Source organism: Rattus norvegicus, chromosome 1 (genome assembly GCF_036323735.1).
Source record: "Rattus norvegicus strain BN/NHsdMcwi chromosome 1, GRCr8, whole genome shotgun sequence".
In the NCBI taxonomy this organism is placed as follows: Eukaryota; Metazoa; Chordata; class Mammalia; order Rodentia; family Muridae; genus Rattus; species Rattus norvegicus.
Window position 1 is genome coordinate 105,772,739 of NC_086019.1, and position 16,441 is coordinate 105,789,179.

Here is a 16,441-nt window from a genome sequence, read left to right on the forward strand (position 1 = left end):
ACACCTCGTGGGTGTCAGTGATGCAGACTAGGGGGCTGGGGCTGGGACTCTGTCCTCCTCTGAGTATGGCAGACAGCTAGGGGGAGGGGAATAGGCAAGTGGACGTGCAACTGTTTTGGGTCAAGACCCGAGGTCCCATTTTCCTAGGCCACACACAGCTCTGCAGTGTTCCACAATGGTAGAAGAGGTGGGGAATCCAATGGAGAATAAATACATTTCTCTCTAACTCTGGTACAGAGTGAGTGATTCCCTCTGATCTGTTAAAAAAAACGAAAGAACCAAAACGAAACACAAAGACTGAAGAACACAACTCTAGGTTGGTGTCATTATGCAGATGAAGGCAGGTACAGGATAGAACGAGGCCTGTCATTGGACGAGAAGGAAGAATGGGCGGGAGGGAAGTTTTAGAGAGTGGAAGACCGGAGGGAGAGGAGAGGGAGCAGTTGAGCAAACATGGAGGCAGATGTTGAGCTTTCTCTCTGCACATTTATAGGTTGTTATGACTATTCTTAAGGGATGGATGTGTACAGGATTTTGTGTGTCTAGATGAACAAATTATATCTTATCTAGGTGGGCGGTTTATCAACTGGTTGTAGGTTAACTGTGTGGATGTATTGTACATTGAGCGTTTAACATGTAAATCTGGTTGTTGGGTCCCAGTGTGTTGAATCACGACCTAACTGCGATGTTGGGAGTGTGAGCAGAGTGCGTGACAAGAAGCCATACTAGGCTATACAATGCTTGGGCTAGCATGGTGTGGGGCCACCCTAGCACGGCCTGTGGAATGTGACGGTAACAGACGTGGTAACAACCTGCCAAGGGGACAGTGTGTGGGAATGGTAACAGAGAAACAGCTAGAGCATGTGGATCCTCTCGGAGTGGGAACTCGCCGGAACCAGTCGTGCGCTTTTTTAATTTAACCACAACACACAACAGCTGTCAAATTTTAGGTGTGAGAAGCATGAACTGTGGGCTACTGATGTCATGAAGGAGAAGACAGAACAGTGTGTGTCCTGGTTTGCTTTTATTGTCCACTTGACACAAAGTTACCCCAAAAGACAGAGTCTCACCTGAAGAACTGTTGACCATGAGGGCTGTGGCTTTATCCATGAGACTCTCTTTTAGTGGCATTTTAGAGGGCCCAGCCCACTGTGGGCGGCACCATCCATAGGCAGATGTGCCCAGGCTGTTTAAGAATGCAAGCTGAGCATGAGCAGACAGCAAGCTAGGGAGCAGTGCTCCCCTGTGGTTCCCGCTTCAAGCTCTTGCTGGAGCTCCTGCCCTGCCTTTTGCTATGAAGAACTGTGACCTGAAAGTGTAAGCAAAATACATCCTTTCTTCCCCTAACTTGCTTTTGGTCATGGTATTTATTAAAGTAGCAGAAAGCAAACCAGAACAGTGTGTTTCAATGTGAATAATGTGTGTATCTGTGTGTGCCTGTGTGAGTGTGTGTGTGTGTGTGTGGTTCTTGGCAGAGACAGGGTCTCATGTATTTCAGGCTGACTTTGAATTCATTGTTCGACTATGACTTCGCATTCCTGGACGTTCTATTTCTACGTCCCGAGTACAAGGACTGCAGGTGTATGTCACTATGCCTCGCTTGCTAGGGTAAGATTAACCTTGTCGGTCCAGGTCTTAAAAGCCAATGTAAAAGCGAGGTCTGCCTGCTGTGGTACTGGGATAAGGCTATTGTGAAAAGATCTGTTAGGAGCTACTCACTCCATTCAACAATTATTTTTTAGCAGCTTCCCCCCACTGCGGTCTTTATCCCCAGCCAAACGTTGTGTTAGCCTTCCCCACTCCCACTGCAAAGACGACAACCAACCCAAGTCAGAGCAACCCATTCATGGCCCCCGGCTTTGCCCAAGGAATGCCGTGGCCTTGCGGGCACCAGCCTGACTCTGGGATATAAGAAGCTTTTCATTTCCTAAGTTACCATGAATATTTCAGGAGACATGTGCCAGGGAGGCACAGCGGCCATTTGTGCACTGGTTAACTCCGCTTTGCAGAGGGAGGCCAGAGGGCGGGCACTCAGCCTGGTCCTAGCTGCAGGCTGTGCTGGGAGGAAGGGAAATGAGCTTTGAAGTGCGCTGGGCTATTTTCCATTCCATGTGATTGTCAGCAAAGTCAGCAGAGTGGCGAGGAAAGCAGGGCCAGGTACCCAGTGGCTGGAGCCTACAGAAGGGCACCGGCAGACTGACTTCCATTCCAGGGCTGAGGATTCTCCTTCCTCAGCCGACCTCCCTGCCAAACCAGGTCAGGGTACACATAAGTGACCCTCAGTGACCGCCCTGATTGGCAGAAGGAAGGACAGGTAATGAAGGGGAAGAGCTGAAAAGGAGGGGGACCAGGAGCTGGATGTGAGCACCCAGAAGGTGGAAGCAGGGGGATCAGGAGTTCAAGGCCAACCTCAGCTACGTTGCAAGTTCCAGGCCGGTTGTGAGAAATGGTCTCAAGAAGACAAGGACGTAAACAAAGACAAAGCAAAAGTCTTAGGCTTCCACCGCGGAGGCCGGAGGGAAACAGGATAGTAAGACAGGCAGTGTGTGGAGTGTGGACACTGTCCCCAGTCCTCACACATGGCTGAGTTGATTCTCTGGCCTTTTGATGTTCAAGAGACAGCCCGAGACTGTCACATTGCCTGTCCGGAGCCCGGAAAGGCACAGACTGTTGGCAGAGATGGCAATCACATCTTTAGTTGACTTAAGCTCCTTCCATGGCTCGCTGCCCCAGACTTAAGCCCAGCAGCCTGACACATGACATGGAATTTTCTATGAGTTGGTCTCCTACTGAAGGAAGGATGGTTGAGATGGAGTCCACCACTTTTTTTTTTTTTTTGCTACCTCGAGGCTTTTTTGCCTGGATGTTTCTTCCTCACCTGGGTAACTCACAGTTATCCTCGGGAAACCGCTATGGGTATCACCTCCAGAAGGCATTCTGACACCCACCCCCTCCAAGACTAGGGGTAGGGTCACAACTTGTAACTTTTATGGGCATCCAGAATGTCCCCTTCTGCTCTTGTCAGTCACTGCACTGTTTCATGGCAGGCTTTTCCAATAACTGTAAACAACATCTGGCTAGGACCACTGGGTCTTCTCACCCAGTGCCAAACACAGGGCCTGACACACAGGAGAGAGTTGGTAAGTGAGACAGCCAGTAAGTGCTCGAAGGAAACAGAGCCGCAGGACCAGGCAAATGACGCAAAAGGCAGGGGCATCTGGCTCCAGCATGTGCACTACCTCTGCCCATAGTCACAGCCACTGTCCCCTGAGACTGTGTGGACCATGCCCATCCCTTCCTTATGCTCAGGGCTTCAGTCGAGCTCAGCACCGACGGTGCTCTGCCATGGACCTGTAGATGGACTGGTGGCATTTTGGCTGCCTGACTCTCACTCCTCTACAAATTGCTGAATGTGGAGTTCCCCGTGCCTTAGCCCCCTCCCCTACGAGCTGCCAGGGAAGGACACCAGAAATCTTGGTGACCCTGTCGGTGAAACCATCACAAGATGTCAGAAGGAATCATGTCTACCACACAGCCTGCCTGCAGAGTATGTATACAACCAGACCGGAGACCCATCCAGCGTCCCCAGGACGGGCTCTATCTGGAGACAACACCAGGGCTCTTTCGTGTTGCCAGGACTCCATGGCTGGCGCCACGGGTGAGAACATGAGATTCCCATTAGCTCAGCCTAATGACCTGTACCTTGATCCCCGGAAACAGAGGCCCGGGAGTCCAGGGGGAGGACAGCGAGAACCCACTTGAAGCACGAAGCACGCGTCTGCAGCTAGGAGACGCCTCTGCCCGACCACTCCCTCTCTCGGAAGAGACACCCAGCAAGGGCAAACATGCCATACAAACAGTGCCAGGCTTTCCGCATTCTGCTAAAGGGCAGGAGAGGCGCACCGAGCTGTGCTTTTATATCCATTAGGTAGCCTCCCCCGCCCTCCTATCTCCATTGTTCCCAGGCATCGTTCGCTATTGAGACTGACGTGTGTGTGTGTGTGTGTGTGTGTGTGTGTGTGTGTGTGTGAGAGAGAGAGAGAGAGAGAGAGAGAGAGAGAGAGAGAGAGAGAGAGGCGCAGAGGCAGACAGGCAGGCAGAGATAGACAGACAGACAGACACCTGGCCTTGCTGTCCAGCCCACTGTTTCCCCAGGACCCATTTGCTGTTTTATATGCGAGGGCTGGGAGTCAAACTCAGGCACTCATGCTCTTACTTCGAGTCCTTCACTAACACCCTCTCTCGCCAGCCTCACAGCTGACTTTTTAAAGCTTCTGCATGGGAGAGAACTCGCCCTCGCTGTCTTCTGTGTGTGGCTTGCTTTTCCAGCATTCTTGTGCAGTCTGGGGTCTCTAGCTAACAATGACTTCATACATATTTTCTGAATGACTGGAGTATCCTCGAAGAATTTAATAGGGGCAGCGGTAAGGAGGCGGGCACCTTAGTGACCTGGTTTGATATATGCACGTTCTGAACACGTATCGAAACCTCGGCTGTGTCTCATAAATACGCATGATTATTTTATGTCAATCAAAATCCACAGGCAAAGTGCTTAAGGGATGGAAATGCTAGCGGCTCCGATTTAATCACCACACAGTGTGTGCATGCATGAGTTACCATGTGGTATTCCATACATAAGTACAATTACAATAATAACAATATTGCCTCCCCGTCCCCCTCCCAGGGACCAGCCTCCATTGCCCTGCTCGTCCCTTTGGGCCTCGTGGATAGGTACAGGGCTCTGGGCAGCTCCTGCTTGGCTACAGAGGCCCTTTCTCTTCTGATTCTTTCCCCCGAGTCCTACAGACCCTGGGTCCCAAGGCTTAGGCTGATCTCCCAAACTCCTTACAGAATCAGATGGCTTCAGTTGCACTTACAGGAGTTGTCTTTACCTTGGTACCCACTGTGCCTGGAATCTTGGGGACCCAGACCCTGAGTTCCTCGCTGTTTCTCTTCCTCCTCTCTGTCAGCCATGGGGAACCTGCCTCACTCTCTGGGCATTGCTGGGAGAGGGTGTCTCCTAGCTATGGGGAGAAGCTCCCCCACCAATCTTGTTCCTCAGCATCCGATTCTTTATCTCTCACCAGGCTGTACTCACGGTAGACCCAACTGGAGGCCAGGCAGGCAGGCAGAGCCAATGGAGACAAGGCAGAAGGGGGCCTGCGTCTGGGACACCGGCTTCTTTATATATCTGTTCTAATGTCTCCATCTCATGGAGGATGAAGGGAAGACCAGGAACTTGACTATGCCCATGGCTCTACTCTAAGACAAGTGGGCCTTAAGCTTTCCTATGTGAACACACATATGCCATTTATGGTAGATGACCTCGCCACTGCTGACTGGATCAGGCTCTGTCTGAGGTATCAGATACCACAGTTCAGCCAGACTTGGTGGGGGTAGGGAGCTTAAGCTACCCACGGTGCTCAGGACTAAGCTTTCCTTGTGATGGGTGGTGGCCACCTGGACCCATCAGACCCTTCATCTGGACAGCACAAATGGGAGAGTACATAAACAACCTGGGCGAATTTCTCCTCTCCATGAACCCTATAAGGAGTCTGTCTAGAAGGCATTCCCACCATGCCCTCCATTACAACCCCCAACATGCCACCCCAGAGCACCCTGCAAGAAACACCTTTACTAGGGTGTGATGGTTCAAGCCTGCAGTCCCAGCATTTAGGAGGCTGAAGCAGGAGGATTCTGTGAGTTAAAGACCAGCCTGGGCTGTACAGTGAGTTTTAGGTCAGACTGTACTAAAGAGTAAAGACCTTGATCAAAATCTCTGCCCACCCTCAAGAAAAAAGAGGCATTTCCAGTGAAGGTAATGTACTGACCATCTCTCTGAGTTTCTCGCCATCTCCTACTCCTGTTACAGCCTGTTCTAGACTGTCTCTACAGAGAACACATCCTCACGATGTCCCAACCCTTTCACTCCATGTGGCTCCCTGGCATTCTGGAAATAACGTGTGGAGACTCCACAGGGTCTCTTCTGAGCTGCTAACCGCAGTGGCCTCTGAAACACACACCCCCATGAGCCTCAGTTTCCCATATGTGAAACAGGCACCCAACATGCAGAAAACATCTTCTTTGACCTTTCTTGGCGAATCCTATATAATTTTCACAATATGGCCTCTAATTCTCCCTTCAGCTATATTAATTGGTTAACCTGCACATTGAACTGGATCCTTCCTTCCTTCCTCCCTCCCTCCCTCCCTCCCTCTCTCCTCCCTTCCTTCCTCCCCCCTTCTCTCTGGGGCAGAGCTGTTCTTACCAAAATGGCTGTTAACTTGGACAGGCCAGGGAAGTAGACCAGTGGCCACATGTCTACATCCCAAAAATGCACTGGGAGGGCTGGAGAGATGGCTCAGCGGTTAAGAGCACCCGACTACTCTTCCAGAGGTCCTGAGTTCAATTCCCAGCAACCACATGGTGGCTCACAACCATCTGTAATGGGATCTGATGCCCTCTTCTGGTGTATCTGAAGACAGCTACAGTGTACTTATATATAATAAAATGAATAAATCTTTAAAAAAAAAGATTTATTTAAAAAAATGCACTGGGAAAGCAGCCACCAGGGGGTAGGTCCATGGAGGAATGAATTAGCATCAACTACGAATCTAACTTGGACCAGAGCCTTTTGCTCACCTGACCTTCTTGCTAGGAGAATGTACCTGAGTCAACTGCCATACCTAAACTTTAACTTCTAGAATGTTCTTTTTCGTTTTCTTCCCCTGATCTGCTCTCCTTATGTAACCTTGTGTGTGTGTGTGTGTGTGTGTGTATGAGTGTATAGTGTACATGTGTGTGTATATGTGTGTGTACGTGTGTATGAGTGTATGGTGTACATGTGTATGTGTGTATATGTGTGTATGTATGTGTGTCAATGTTTGTGTGCATGTGCGTGCATGTGCTAGTATGGTGTGCATGTGTGTGTGCATGTATGTGTGTGAGTGTATGGTGTACATGTGTGTACATATATATGGTGTGTGTGTTGATGTATTGTGTGTGTTGATGTATTGTGTGCACACACTGTGTGCACGTGTGTGCATGTGTATTGTGTGCACGTGTTGGTGCCAGTGCACTTGAATATAAGTGCTGGTGCACACATTCCATGTGTAGAGGTCACACAGGACAGTCTCTAGTATCAGTTCTTGGCTTCTACCTTGCTCCTGACAGGGTCTCTTGCCGTCTGTCACTGCATGTGGCAGCCCAGCAGGCTCATGAGCTCAGAGATTCTCTGGTCTCCACCTCCCAACCAACGCAGGAGCCCTGCAGTTATAGACATATGCAATTTCTTGGCTCTTTGTGGGTCCTGGTAACTCAGACTCAGATCTTCACTCTGGCTCAGCGGCCACTTCACCCTCTGAGCCATCTCCATAGCCCTCTCAGATGGTTATGAACCTGCTGGTTCTCTCTCTGATGGTGAGTTTTCTCTTGTGGGTTTTAACGTCTCTGTTACTAGTTAGCTCAGTGTTCACCAGGTTCTTTGCACTTGACTCATGTGTGTCTCTATACATATGAGGGGGTTGTGCAGAGGAAAAGGCTAGCTTGGGCTTCTGCCTGTGCAGATGCCTCTGCATACCCCAGGGAGATGACAGCTTCCCTGGGGCAGTGGCAGGTCCTTCTGACCCTGATAACTTCATACTCGAAGGAACCAGAAAACCCTTGCTACCCTTGCTATACACGTGAATTACAAACACCGATTTCTGGGCTGGCAAGATGCCTCAGTGGTTAAGGGCATATGCAGCACTTGAAGGGGATCACAGTTCGGTCCCTACCAGCCACATCAGACAGGTCACAGCTGCCTGTAATTCCAGCTCTGGGGAGATCAACGCCACTGGTATTCAAAGGCATCCACACTCACGTGTGCATCCCCACACATAACTGATCTCTGGGAATCTGCCAACACAATCAAGGGGCCCCTGGGTTCTGTAACCTGCCCATCACCCGGGTCAGACACCCTAGGCTCGCAGGCAGGTGCACTCACTGGAGATGGAGGTGTAGACAGCGAAGGCCCTGAGGCTGGTCATTTCCTTCCTGCGTGTCTTCTCCACCCTGGAGCAGAAGATGTTCTCCCACGCATAGAGCTTGAGCAACTTGATGCCCCGGAGCATCTCATTGGTCTGCTTCAGCCTCTCATTGGAATATTCCTAGGGGTGGGAGTGGTGGTAGGAGTGTATTCAGAGTTAGAGGGGAGATGCTTGTGGCCCTAGCTTGGCTTAGAAGAAGCCACCAAATCCACATTCCCCACCATCTGCCCAGCTCCTGTCACCACAAGCATGTTCCTGGCCAGACTGTTAAGTTCATTTCACAGAAACTGAGGCCTGGACTGTGAGTGTGGGGAGGACTGTGAGTATGGGGAGGACTGAGGGTGAGGTGGACTGTGAGTGTGGGGAGAGAGGACTGTGAGTGTGGGGAGGACTGAGTGTGGGGAGGACTGTGAGTGTGGGGAGGACTGAGGGTGAGGTGGACTGTGAGTGTGGGGAGAGAGGACTGTGAGTGTGGGGAGGACTGTGAGTATGGGGAGGACTGAGGGTGAGGTGGACTGTGAGTGTGGGGAGAGAGGACTGTGAGTGTGGGGAGGACTGAGGGTGAGGTGGACTGTGAGTGTGGGGAGGACTGAGGGTGAGGTGGACTGTGAGTGTGGGGAGAGAGGACTGTGAGTGTGGGGAGGACTGTGAGTGTGGGGAGGACTGTGAGTGTGATGAGGGAGGACTGTGAGTGGGGGAGTGAGGACTGTGAGTGTGGGGAGGACTAAGTGTGGGGAGGGAGAACTGTATGTGAGGAGGACTGAGGTGTTGGGAGGACTTTGAGTGTGGGGAGGGAGGACTGTAAGTGTAGGGATGATTGTGAGTATAGGGAGGATTGTGAGTATGGGAGGAGGCTACTCAGGTGAGGACCAAGGAAGTAGATGTGGGGAATGGCAGAGACAGAACATGAATATCCTAAGACACTCACCAGGGTGCTCCGCTGTGCCTGGGACAGCTTGGTGGCCACAAAGTACTGTACAGGAGCCAGCAGAATGATGACAGCCGCTCCAATCAAGGCGCTGACCCCAAGGATGTAGTAGAGGAGGATCACGCCCACAATGATCTAGAAAAGGTGACAGGGATGAGCTCCTGCTGCCTTGCCAGAGGGCATCGGCAGTACCCTACCATCAGCTCCTCAGTGCCCGGGTAGGGCACAGGAGCAGGTGTGGGAGAGCAATATGTGGGCACACATGCAGCTGAGGCTCTGGCCTGGAACCAAGGGCGTCTACCAAAGCTAGCTGAAGGACTGACTTCCACTCTGAGTCTCCTCTTCTGAGGAGGGCCTGAGACCACACCATTTACTCTATATCTCATTTGCTGAAACTGACATCTCCCTTGAAATAAGCTGCCCAGGAATGAAGGGGCAAGGCTGTGGCATCCGTGCCAGGCAGAACCGCACAGGCACAGGGAAGGTGCTGCTACCTACTCACCTACCTACCTACCTACCCACCTACCTACCTACCCACCTACCTACCTACCTACCTACCTACCTACCTACCTACCTACCTACCTACCTACCTACCTACTTACCTTCCTACTTACCTACCTACCTACCTACCTACCCACCTACCTACCCACCTACCTACCTACCTACCTACCTACCTACCTACCTACCTTCCTACTTACCTACCTACCTACCTACCCACCCACCTACTTACCTACCTACCTACCTACCCACCTACCTACCTACCCACCTACCTACCCACCTACCTACCTACCTACCTACCCACCTACCTACCTACCCACCTACCTACCTACCCACCTACCTACCTACCTACCCACCTACCTACCTATCTACCTACTTACTCATTCATCCATCCATCCATCATCTCATATATCCCACAGTGGCCTTGAATAGACTGTGTAGCTGAAGACAGCCTTGAAGTTCTAATCCTCCTGCCTCCATCTGCAACACTAGGACTACGGTATGCCAGGCAAGCACTATACCAACTGAACTATATCGCTGCCCACCACCTTTAGTGCTACTGGGGATTGCACTCAGGGCTCAACACGCTAGGCAAATGTTCTACACTGACCTATACCATCCAGGCATGCTCTCCTGTACCTTTCCACTTGGCCCACTTAAAAATGTATTTTTTTTTTAAGAGATAAGGTCTCACTAAGTTATCTGTGTAGACATCAGGTGCTGAATCACTCTTTAGCTCAGGCTAGCCTTCTCCCATAATCCTCTTGGCTCAGTCTTCCAAGTAGCTGGGACCACAGGTCTAATTTCTGTTGTTGTTTTGAAAGAGTCTTGTGGCATAGCCCAGGTTTAGGTGGAACTCGACCATGTCCTGCTCAGTCCCAGGAATGCTGGGATTATGATGTAAACCACCATACCTGAGTCTGGCGTCTTTCAATTTTTATTGAGCCTGACAGGCTTTCTCTGAACCGAGAATCATTCTGATTTTAGCTTTATGCAAATGAATACTTATGAATATTCATGAGCAATGTAAATCTCTCTTGCTAGTCCCCAAAGCTCCTGGATGACACTTTTCCAAGCTGTTGCCAGAGACCCGCACCTTGAATGGCGTGGCTTTCTCTGGAAGTACAGACGTGCTGACCTCCTTGGTTGAAAGAAGAGAGAAAAGAAAGTCTGCCTAGCTTGGTCCTGCATTCTGCCAGCCTTGTGCCAATCTGGCACGAGGCTTCCTGCCTCAGTTCAAGAATAAAGGGGGCGGGGTTGGGGATTTAGCTCAGTGGTAGAGCGCGTGCCTCGCAAGCACAACGCCCTGGGTTTGGTCCCCAGCTCTGAAAAAAAAAAAAAGAAAAAAAAAGGGGGGGGCAGGACTCTACGATTTCTGTTCATCACAGAAAGCCTCCTTCATTAGTTGGTAACTGAGTGGTCGTGGAATGATCCCATCACCACGCCCCTCCCTCTGTTACCTGGCATTAAAAGCTGGCACAGTGGGCAGAGGGCCATGATAAAAGATGAACCGCCTACTTGATAGCTTCACCAGCTACCTTCCCTGAAGTCCTGCCAGGCACAACCCTTCGTTCTTACACGAGCTGTGCTCCAGTGGAGGCAACCAGGGGGTCCCTCAGCCATTGTGGTTGCGCCAGACTCTAAGAACCCTTCCAGGTACCCAGGGCCGTTTGCAGGGGCCTTCAGGTGCGCCCTCACCAACTCCCGGGCTGAGTCTGCAGCTCGGCTGTTCTGTAACGTGAGGCAGGTCCTTCTACCTTAGCCTCCCAAGCTTGGGGGTGTTCAAGTATACACTAACTAGTACGTTCCACCAAAATGCTACCTTAAAAATGTGTGATTTTTAAAAAAGCTTGCAAACCAGGAAGAGTGAATTTCAAGATCATATGTGAACTGCACTACCAGGCTGTCCCCAGAACCCCAACCAGGTGGCGTTTCCTTGTCATGAAGCTAAGATTACATCATTTGTGTGTTTTTGTGTGTGAGGTGGGGTGGGGGCTGGGGTGGCTAGGAACTAATCTAGGGCTCATGCATGCTAACCTGAGCTACATCCCAGCCCTCATTTCTTAGTAGGAACTCACACTAGTAACTTGTGTGTGCTGGTCAATTTTGTGAGCATGAAGGCGTCTCTGATGTGGTAAAAATGGACATCAGTTGGGTCTGGTGCTGTGCACTGATAGTCTTAAGCACTCAGGAGGCTGAGTCAGGAAATGACGTGAACTCAGGACCTTGGGGCTAGCCTGGGCAAAAGGACAAAATTCCGTTTCAAACAACTTCGACAACAGAATGGCTTTGAACTCGATCCGTAGCTGAGGATGACCCTGAATTTCTGATCCTCCTGCCTCTACAGCTGTCCCTGGTGGATGTGGTACTCGTGATGAATCCAGGTATCACACACACATTAAACAATAACGCTACCAACTGTGCTACGTTCCAAACCCCTACAATAACAGCTTTTAGTATCTACAAAACTGTTCTTTGTACGACTGTCCTACAGGTCACTTAGAGTGGGCTACATGTTTCAATGTCCTAGTGGCAGTACTTTCTTGACCACTGAGAGATGTCCGGATGGCCCGAAATGCATGAGGCACTGGGGAAACTGTAGTACGCTACACGGATAGACCCCGGAGGGTGGAAGACTCAGGCAAACACTCAGTGGACACAGTAGCTTCTGGTTTCGTGCCCCATTGCCTCCCCCAACGCCCTCCCCCGACAGGAGGTTCCCCCAGCACAGCTGTGATACCTGTACCGGCATAGCCCAGAGGTTTGGGCATAAGAAGAAAAACCACATGAGCTGGTTGGTGTCGATGGCCACCAGGTTGCAGATCTGCCCAGCAGTCATTTCCCCCATGGACAGGTTGGAAGTAGACAAGTGCATGATCTTATTGTAAATCTTGGTCTAGGAACGAGAGCAGAGAGCTTCGCGTCTGTCACCACTGCCATCTCTGTCACCACCCCACATCTGGAAGGGGCCGGATGTAGGCTCCTCTGACATCCCTGCTGAGCCCTAGCGCAGCACTGTAAGGGGCTCTGCCATTCTACCGTCACAATGATCTACGCCATGGATAATAAGCCAAGAGGCAGGAATCCAAGGCCGAAGCAGCAAGCTACTTCCCCGGCAAGTGTGACCTCTCCCTTGGGGACAAGACTTAATTGGCTCCTAAATCTTAAAAGCGGGTCTTCATATCTCCTTGTGTACTTGATTTACTGGGGACCGGGGCAGAGCACATTAAAGACCCAAGAATGAAGAATCGAGGAGCAGCTTGTTTTAGTGCTTCACCTCCACCCTGGGGCCAAGTCACTGAGTCTTGGAACAAAGCAAGGAGCCAGCCTCAGCAGCCCTGGAGTGAGATCCAGTCACGAGGGTCAGTTGGTCTGCACCATCCCTAAGAAACACAGCCACCCTGAAAATCTCCACAGGGTAACAACGGAGGGTAATGGCTGCCTGTGGGCTCAGACCTGTAAGCTTTATGTATTGACTGTTGGCACCCTCCAGAAAGAATGTCTTTTTGGCTGCATGCTCTGGAACAAGTTAGATTCAGCCTTGTCTTAAATGGCCACAGGGTGCTGGCTCTTGGACACGGTTGCTCCGCACTCTGCTGCAAAGCCTTTCATCCAGCCCTCTGTTAAGCTCCGCTTGCTTTTGTTTGTGGGTCAGGTTTTCTGAGAACGTGGGTGTCCTCTGTGTCTTTTCTGAGGTTTATGTACAGCAGGGGGAACGCTGGGAATAATGGTGATATTTTTGGACAAATTTATGCACTTTCAATGGACTTCCTGACTATGTGAAATTAAGCCTTAGAGGCTAACCAGCAACTTTCACTGAAATACAGGCATGAGTAACCTGTTAAATAAAGCGGCACTGGCAAACATGTGATGGTGGTGTTGTGTGTGTGTGTGTGTGTGTGTGTGTGTGAGAGAGAGGGGGGGTGGTGGGGGAGATTGCGTATGTATAATTTAGGAATTTTGCTTGGTAACTTACAGGTTTTCATCTACTAGAGCACATTTTCTGTAGGTAACTTTCTGGAAATCGAATGGAAAGTCTTTTAGGCCTACTTTTTTCCCATAATGGATGCTATCATTTCCTTCTTGTGGCACATGAATTAATCTCTCTGGTTAATGTAAAAGATTCAGTTTGATTAAAAAAAAAGCAACTACAGGCCGATATATTAAAAACCCATTTGAGGACGCTTTTAGCATAATTGGAAAACACTGGGCTGCTGTGTGATTTATGACACACACGTAGGAAGCAGATCTGATGACAAGACTACCCAACCACAAAATTGGTTGTGGTGGCACAAGCTTGCCTGTCATTGGGGGAGGGGGGCTTGGAGACAATGCTGGGGTGCACACACAGTTTACTTCTTCTTAGCTCTCCATCTTTCTTGAACCTGGGAGGGCCTTGGTTTATCATGGGCGCAATCACACCTGCTGATATCCTTGAGCAAATCCCGTGGAATTGTTCTCCATGGAAACCCACTGAAACTGGGCAGCATCATTCGCCCATCTACACCACTAATACAGGCTACCAGGAGGGCCAGAGCTGAGTCTGATATGGCCCCAGTTCAAGCTGAAACATCCTCTTCTCTTCAGCTCCTTCCCAGCATCAGCCTGTGCTCCTGACACTGCAGAATATTTTTGCAAAACAAAACAAAAAAAAAAAAAACCCAAAAAAACTATATGTGGGGAAATAAAGCCCAACATCTCATCCTTCTACAGAATAGTTTTGATGGATGAGGCAGCATTGGGACTTTGTGCAACTTTGTGAGGCTCAACAGGGATGGCAAAATAGGCCCCACCCTCCTCTTTGCATGAGGAGAATGTCAATCGGGGGACATGTGGTCTCGGATGAGTGTGTGCTGCCGCGCCTCCCAGATGGGTGTGAAACACTGACACGCTTCTATGCCATGTGCTCTGTTCACATGTAGGGTTCTCCACGCAAGCCCCAAGCTCAAGTCCTCATGGAAGCCCTGGGGTATGGGACGGATCTCATCCATCCCAAGGGGTTTGCCGTCCTCCACAGGGCTCTGAGTCCTTTCCCACCAATCAGTTCTACAGAGCTTGGATCTATACGTCATGAATGCCTCATCAGGGACCCCAGATTTAAGAGCTCAAATGGACCTGAGATGTCTTGCTGATCTGCTGTGTGGATATGTTTGCACTGCTGCACCGAAACAGACTATCTGCTAGGCCTCTCCTGAATTAGGGTTGGATTCTGAGACCACAGTGTGTGCTCGGCAGGAGAGAACTCTGCAATTGACTGGTGATGCCTGACATTTTCGAGAGTGGGGAGGAACCGACCACTGAGCTGCTGATGTCTTGTGTCAGTCTAGTCAAAGGCAGAACCAGAGCTACCAATGCTTCCAAGTCCCAACCCCCACCTCAAGATACTTCCCACTTTCCACCACACTGCGATGGTTAGTTCTAAATATGGGGAAGAGCATCCATACCAAACTCATAACCGAACACTTCTGATCTACAGGAAGAGAAAAGCAGGCCTGCTTCGACAGTGAAAGGGTTGTGATCCCAGTACCTGGATTGCTCCTCTCAGGTTGATCCCAGTTTCAATGGCAACGTAGTACGAGGCTTGTAGAAAGGTCCTTTGCAGCAGGAGGGCAAGGAACAGAAGAACAGCCAAGACATAGGCATTGCCGAGGAACTCTTGGGATGAGACAAAGTAAACTCCAAGAAACTGTGTCTGTGGGACAGAGAAGAGCAATGGTGGCTGTTACTCCCAGGAGAGTGACTCTTGTCAAGCTGTTACAGCTGAATTTCTGCCTCCATGTTGGCAAAGCCTGTGCGATGCTTTGTAAATAAAAACCAGGAATGAGGGAGCTGGGATCAGTTGGTAAAGCACTTGCTGTGCAAGCGTGAGGATCTGAGTTCAATTCCTGGTGTACACATGAGAAAGCTGGGTGCAGCAGTGTGTGATCCAAGGGCTGGGGAGATGGGAGGGGAGAGTTCCCAGGGGTAGCTGGCCGTCCAGTAGCTGAATCAGTGAGCCCTATGTTCAGTGTGAAATCCTCTCTCAGAAAATAAGACAGAGTTGGTAGATGGATCAACCCCCCCCACACATACATGCACAGAGATACACACACACACCACACACACCACACACACACCACACATACACACACATACACACACACACACCACAACACACACACACACACACCAGACATACATACCACACACACCAGACACACACACACACACACACATACTAGACATTCACACCACACACACCCAGACACACACACCCAGACACACACACACAGACTTACACACACACACTTATACACACACAGACACACACAGACACGCAAACACATAGACATACACAGACACACACAGACACACACTCACACACACATACACAGACACACACACATAGACATACACAGACACGTGCACACACACACAGATACACACACACAGACACATACACATAGACATACACAGACACGTGTACACACACACATAGACATACACACACAGACACACACACTTACACACACACAGACACACACACACTTAAACACACACAGACACATACACATAGACATACACAGACACGTGCACACACACACAGACACACACACAGACACACACACAGACACATACACATAGACATACACAGACACGTGCACACACACACAGACACACACACAGACACACACACAGACACATACACATAGACATACACAGACACGTGTACACACACACAGATACACACACACAGACACATACACATAGACATACACAGACATGTGTACACACACACATAGACATACACACACACTTACACACACAGACACACACACACTTACACACACACAGACACATACACATAGACATACACAGACACGTGCACACACACACAGACACACACACAGACACATACACATAGACATACACAGACACATGTACACACACATAGACATACACACACACTTACACACACACAGACACACACACACTTACACACACACAG

At 50.1% G+C, this 16,441-nt stretch overlaps 1 protein-coding gene across 7 annotated transcripts in view; it reads right to left on the reverse strand.

Annotated features, from left to right (window-relative positions):
* The window catches only part of Abcc8 (ATP binding cassette subfamily C member 8), an 81,281-nt gene that overhangs the window by 37,747 nt on the left and 27,093 nt on the right, over positions 1 to 16,441 (reverse strand). For 6 of the 7 annotated variants that reach the window (XM_008759320.3, NM_001412033.1, NM_001412034.1 and 3 more), the window contains exons 7-10: positions 14,981 to 15,145; positions 12,194 to 12,349; positions 8,956 to 9,090; positions 7,985 to 8,147 (exon numbers count right to left, since the gene is read on the reverse strand). In XM_008759320.3, the coding sequence (XP_008757542.1) occupies positions 7,985 to 8,147; positions 8,956 to 9,090; positions 12,194 to 12,349; positions 14,981 to 15,145 (619 nt within the window). Of the gene's footprint in view, positions 1 to 3,702; positions 3,770 to 7,984; positions 8,148 to 8,955; positions 9,091 to 12,193; positions 12,350 to 14,980; positions 15,146 to 16,441 lie in introns of those variants that run through there. The other variant, XM_063281905.1, reaches the window with a different exon arrangement.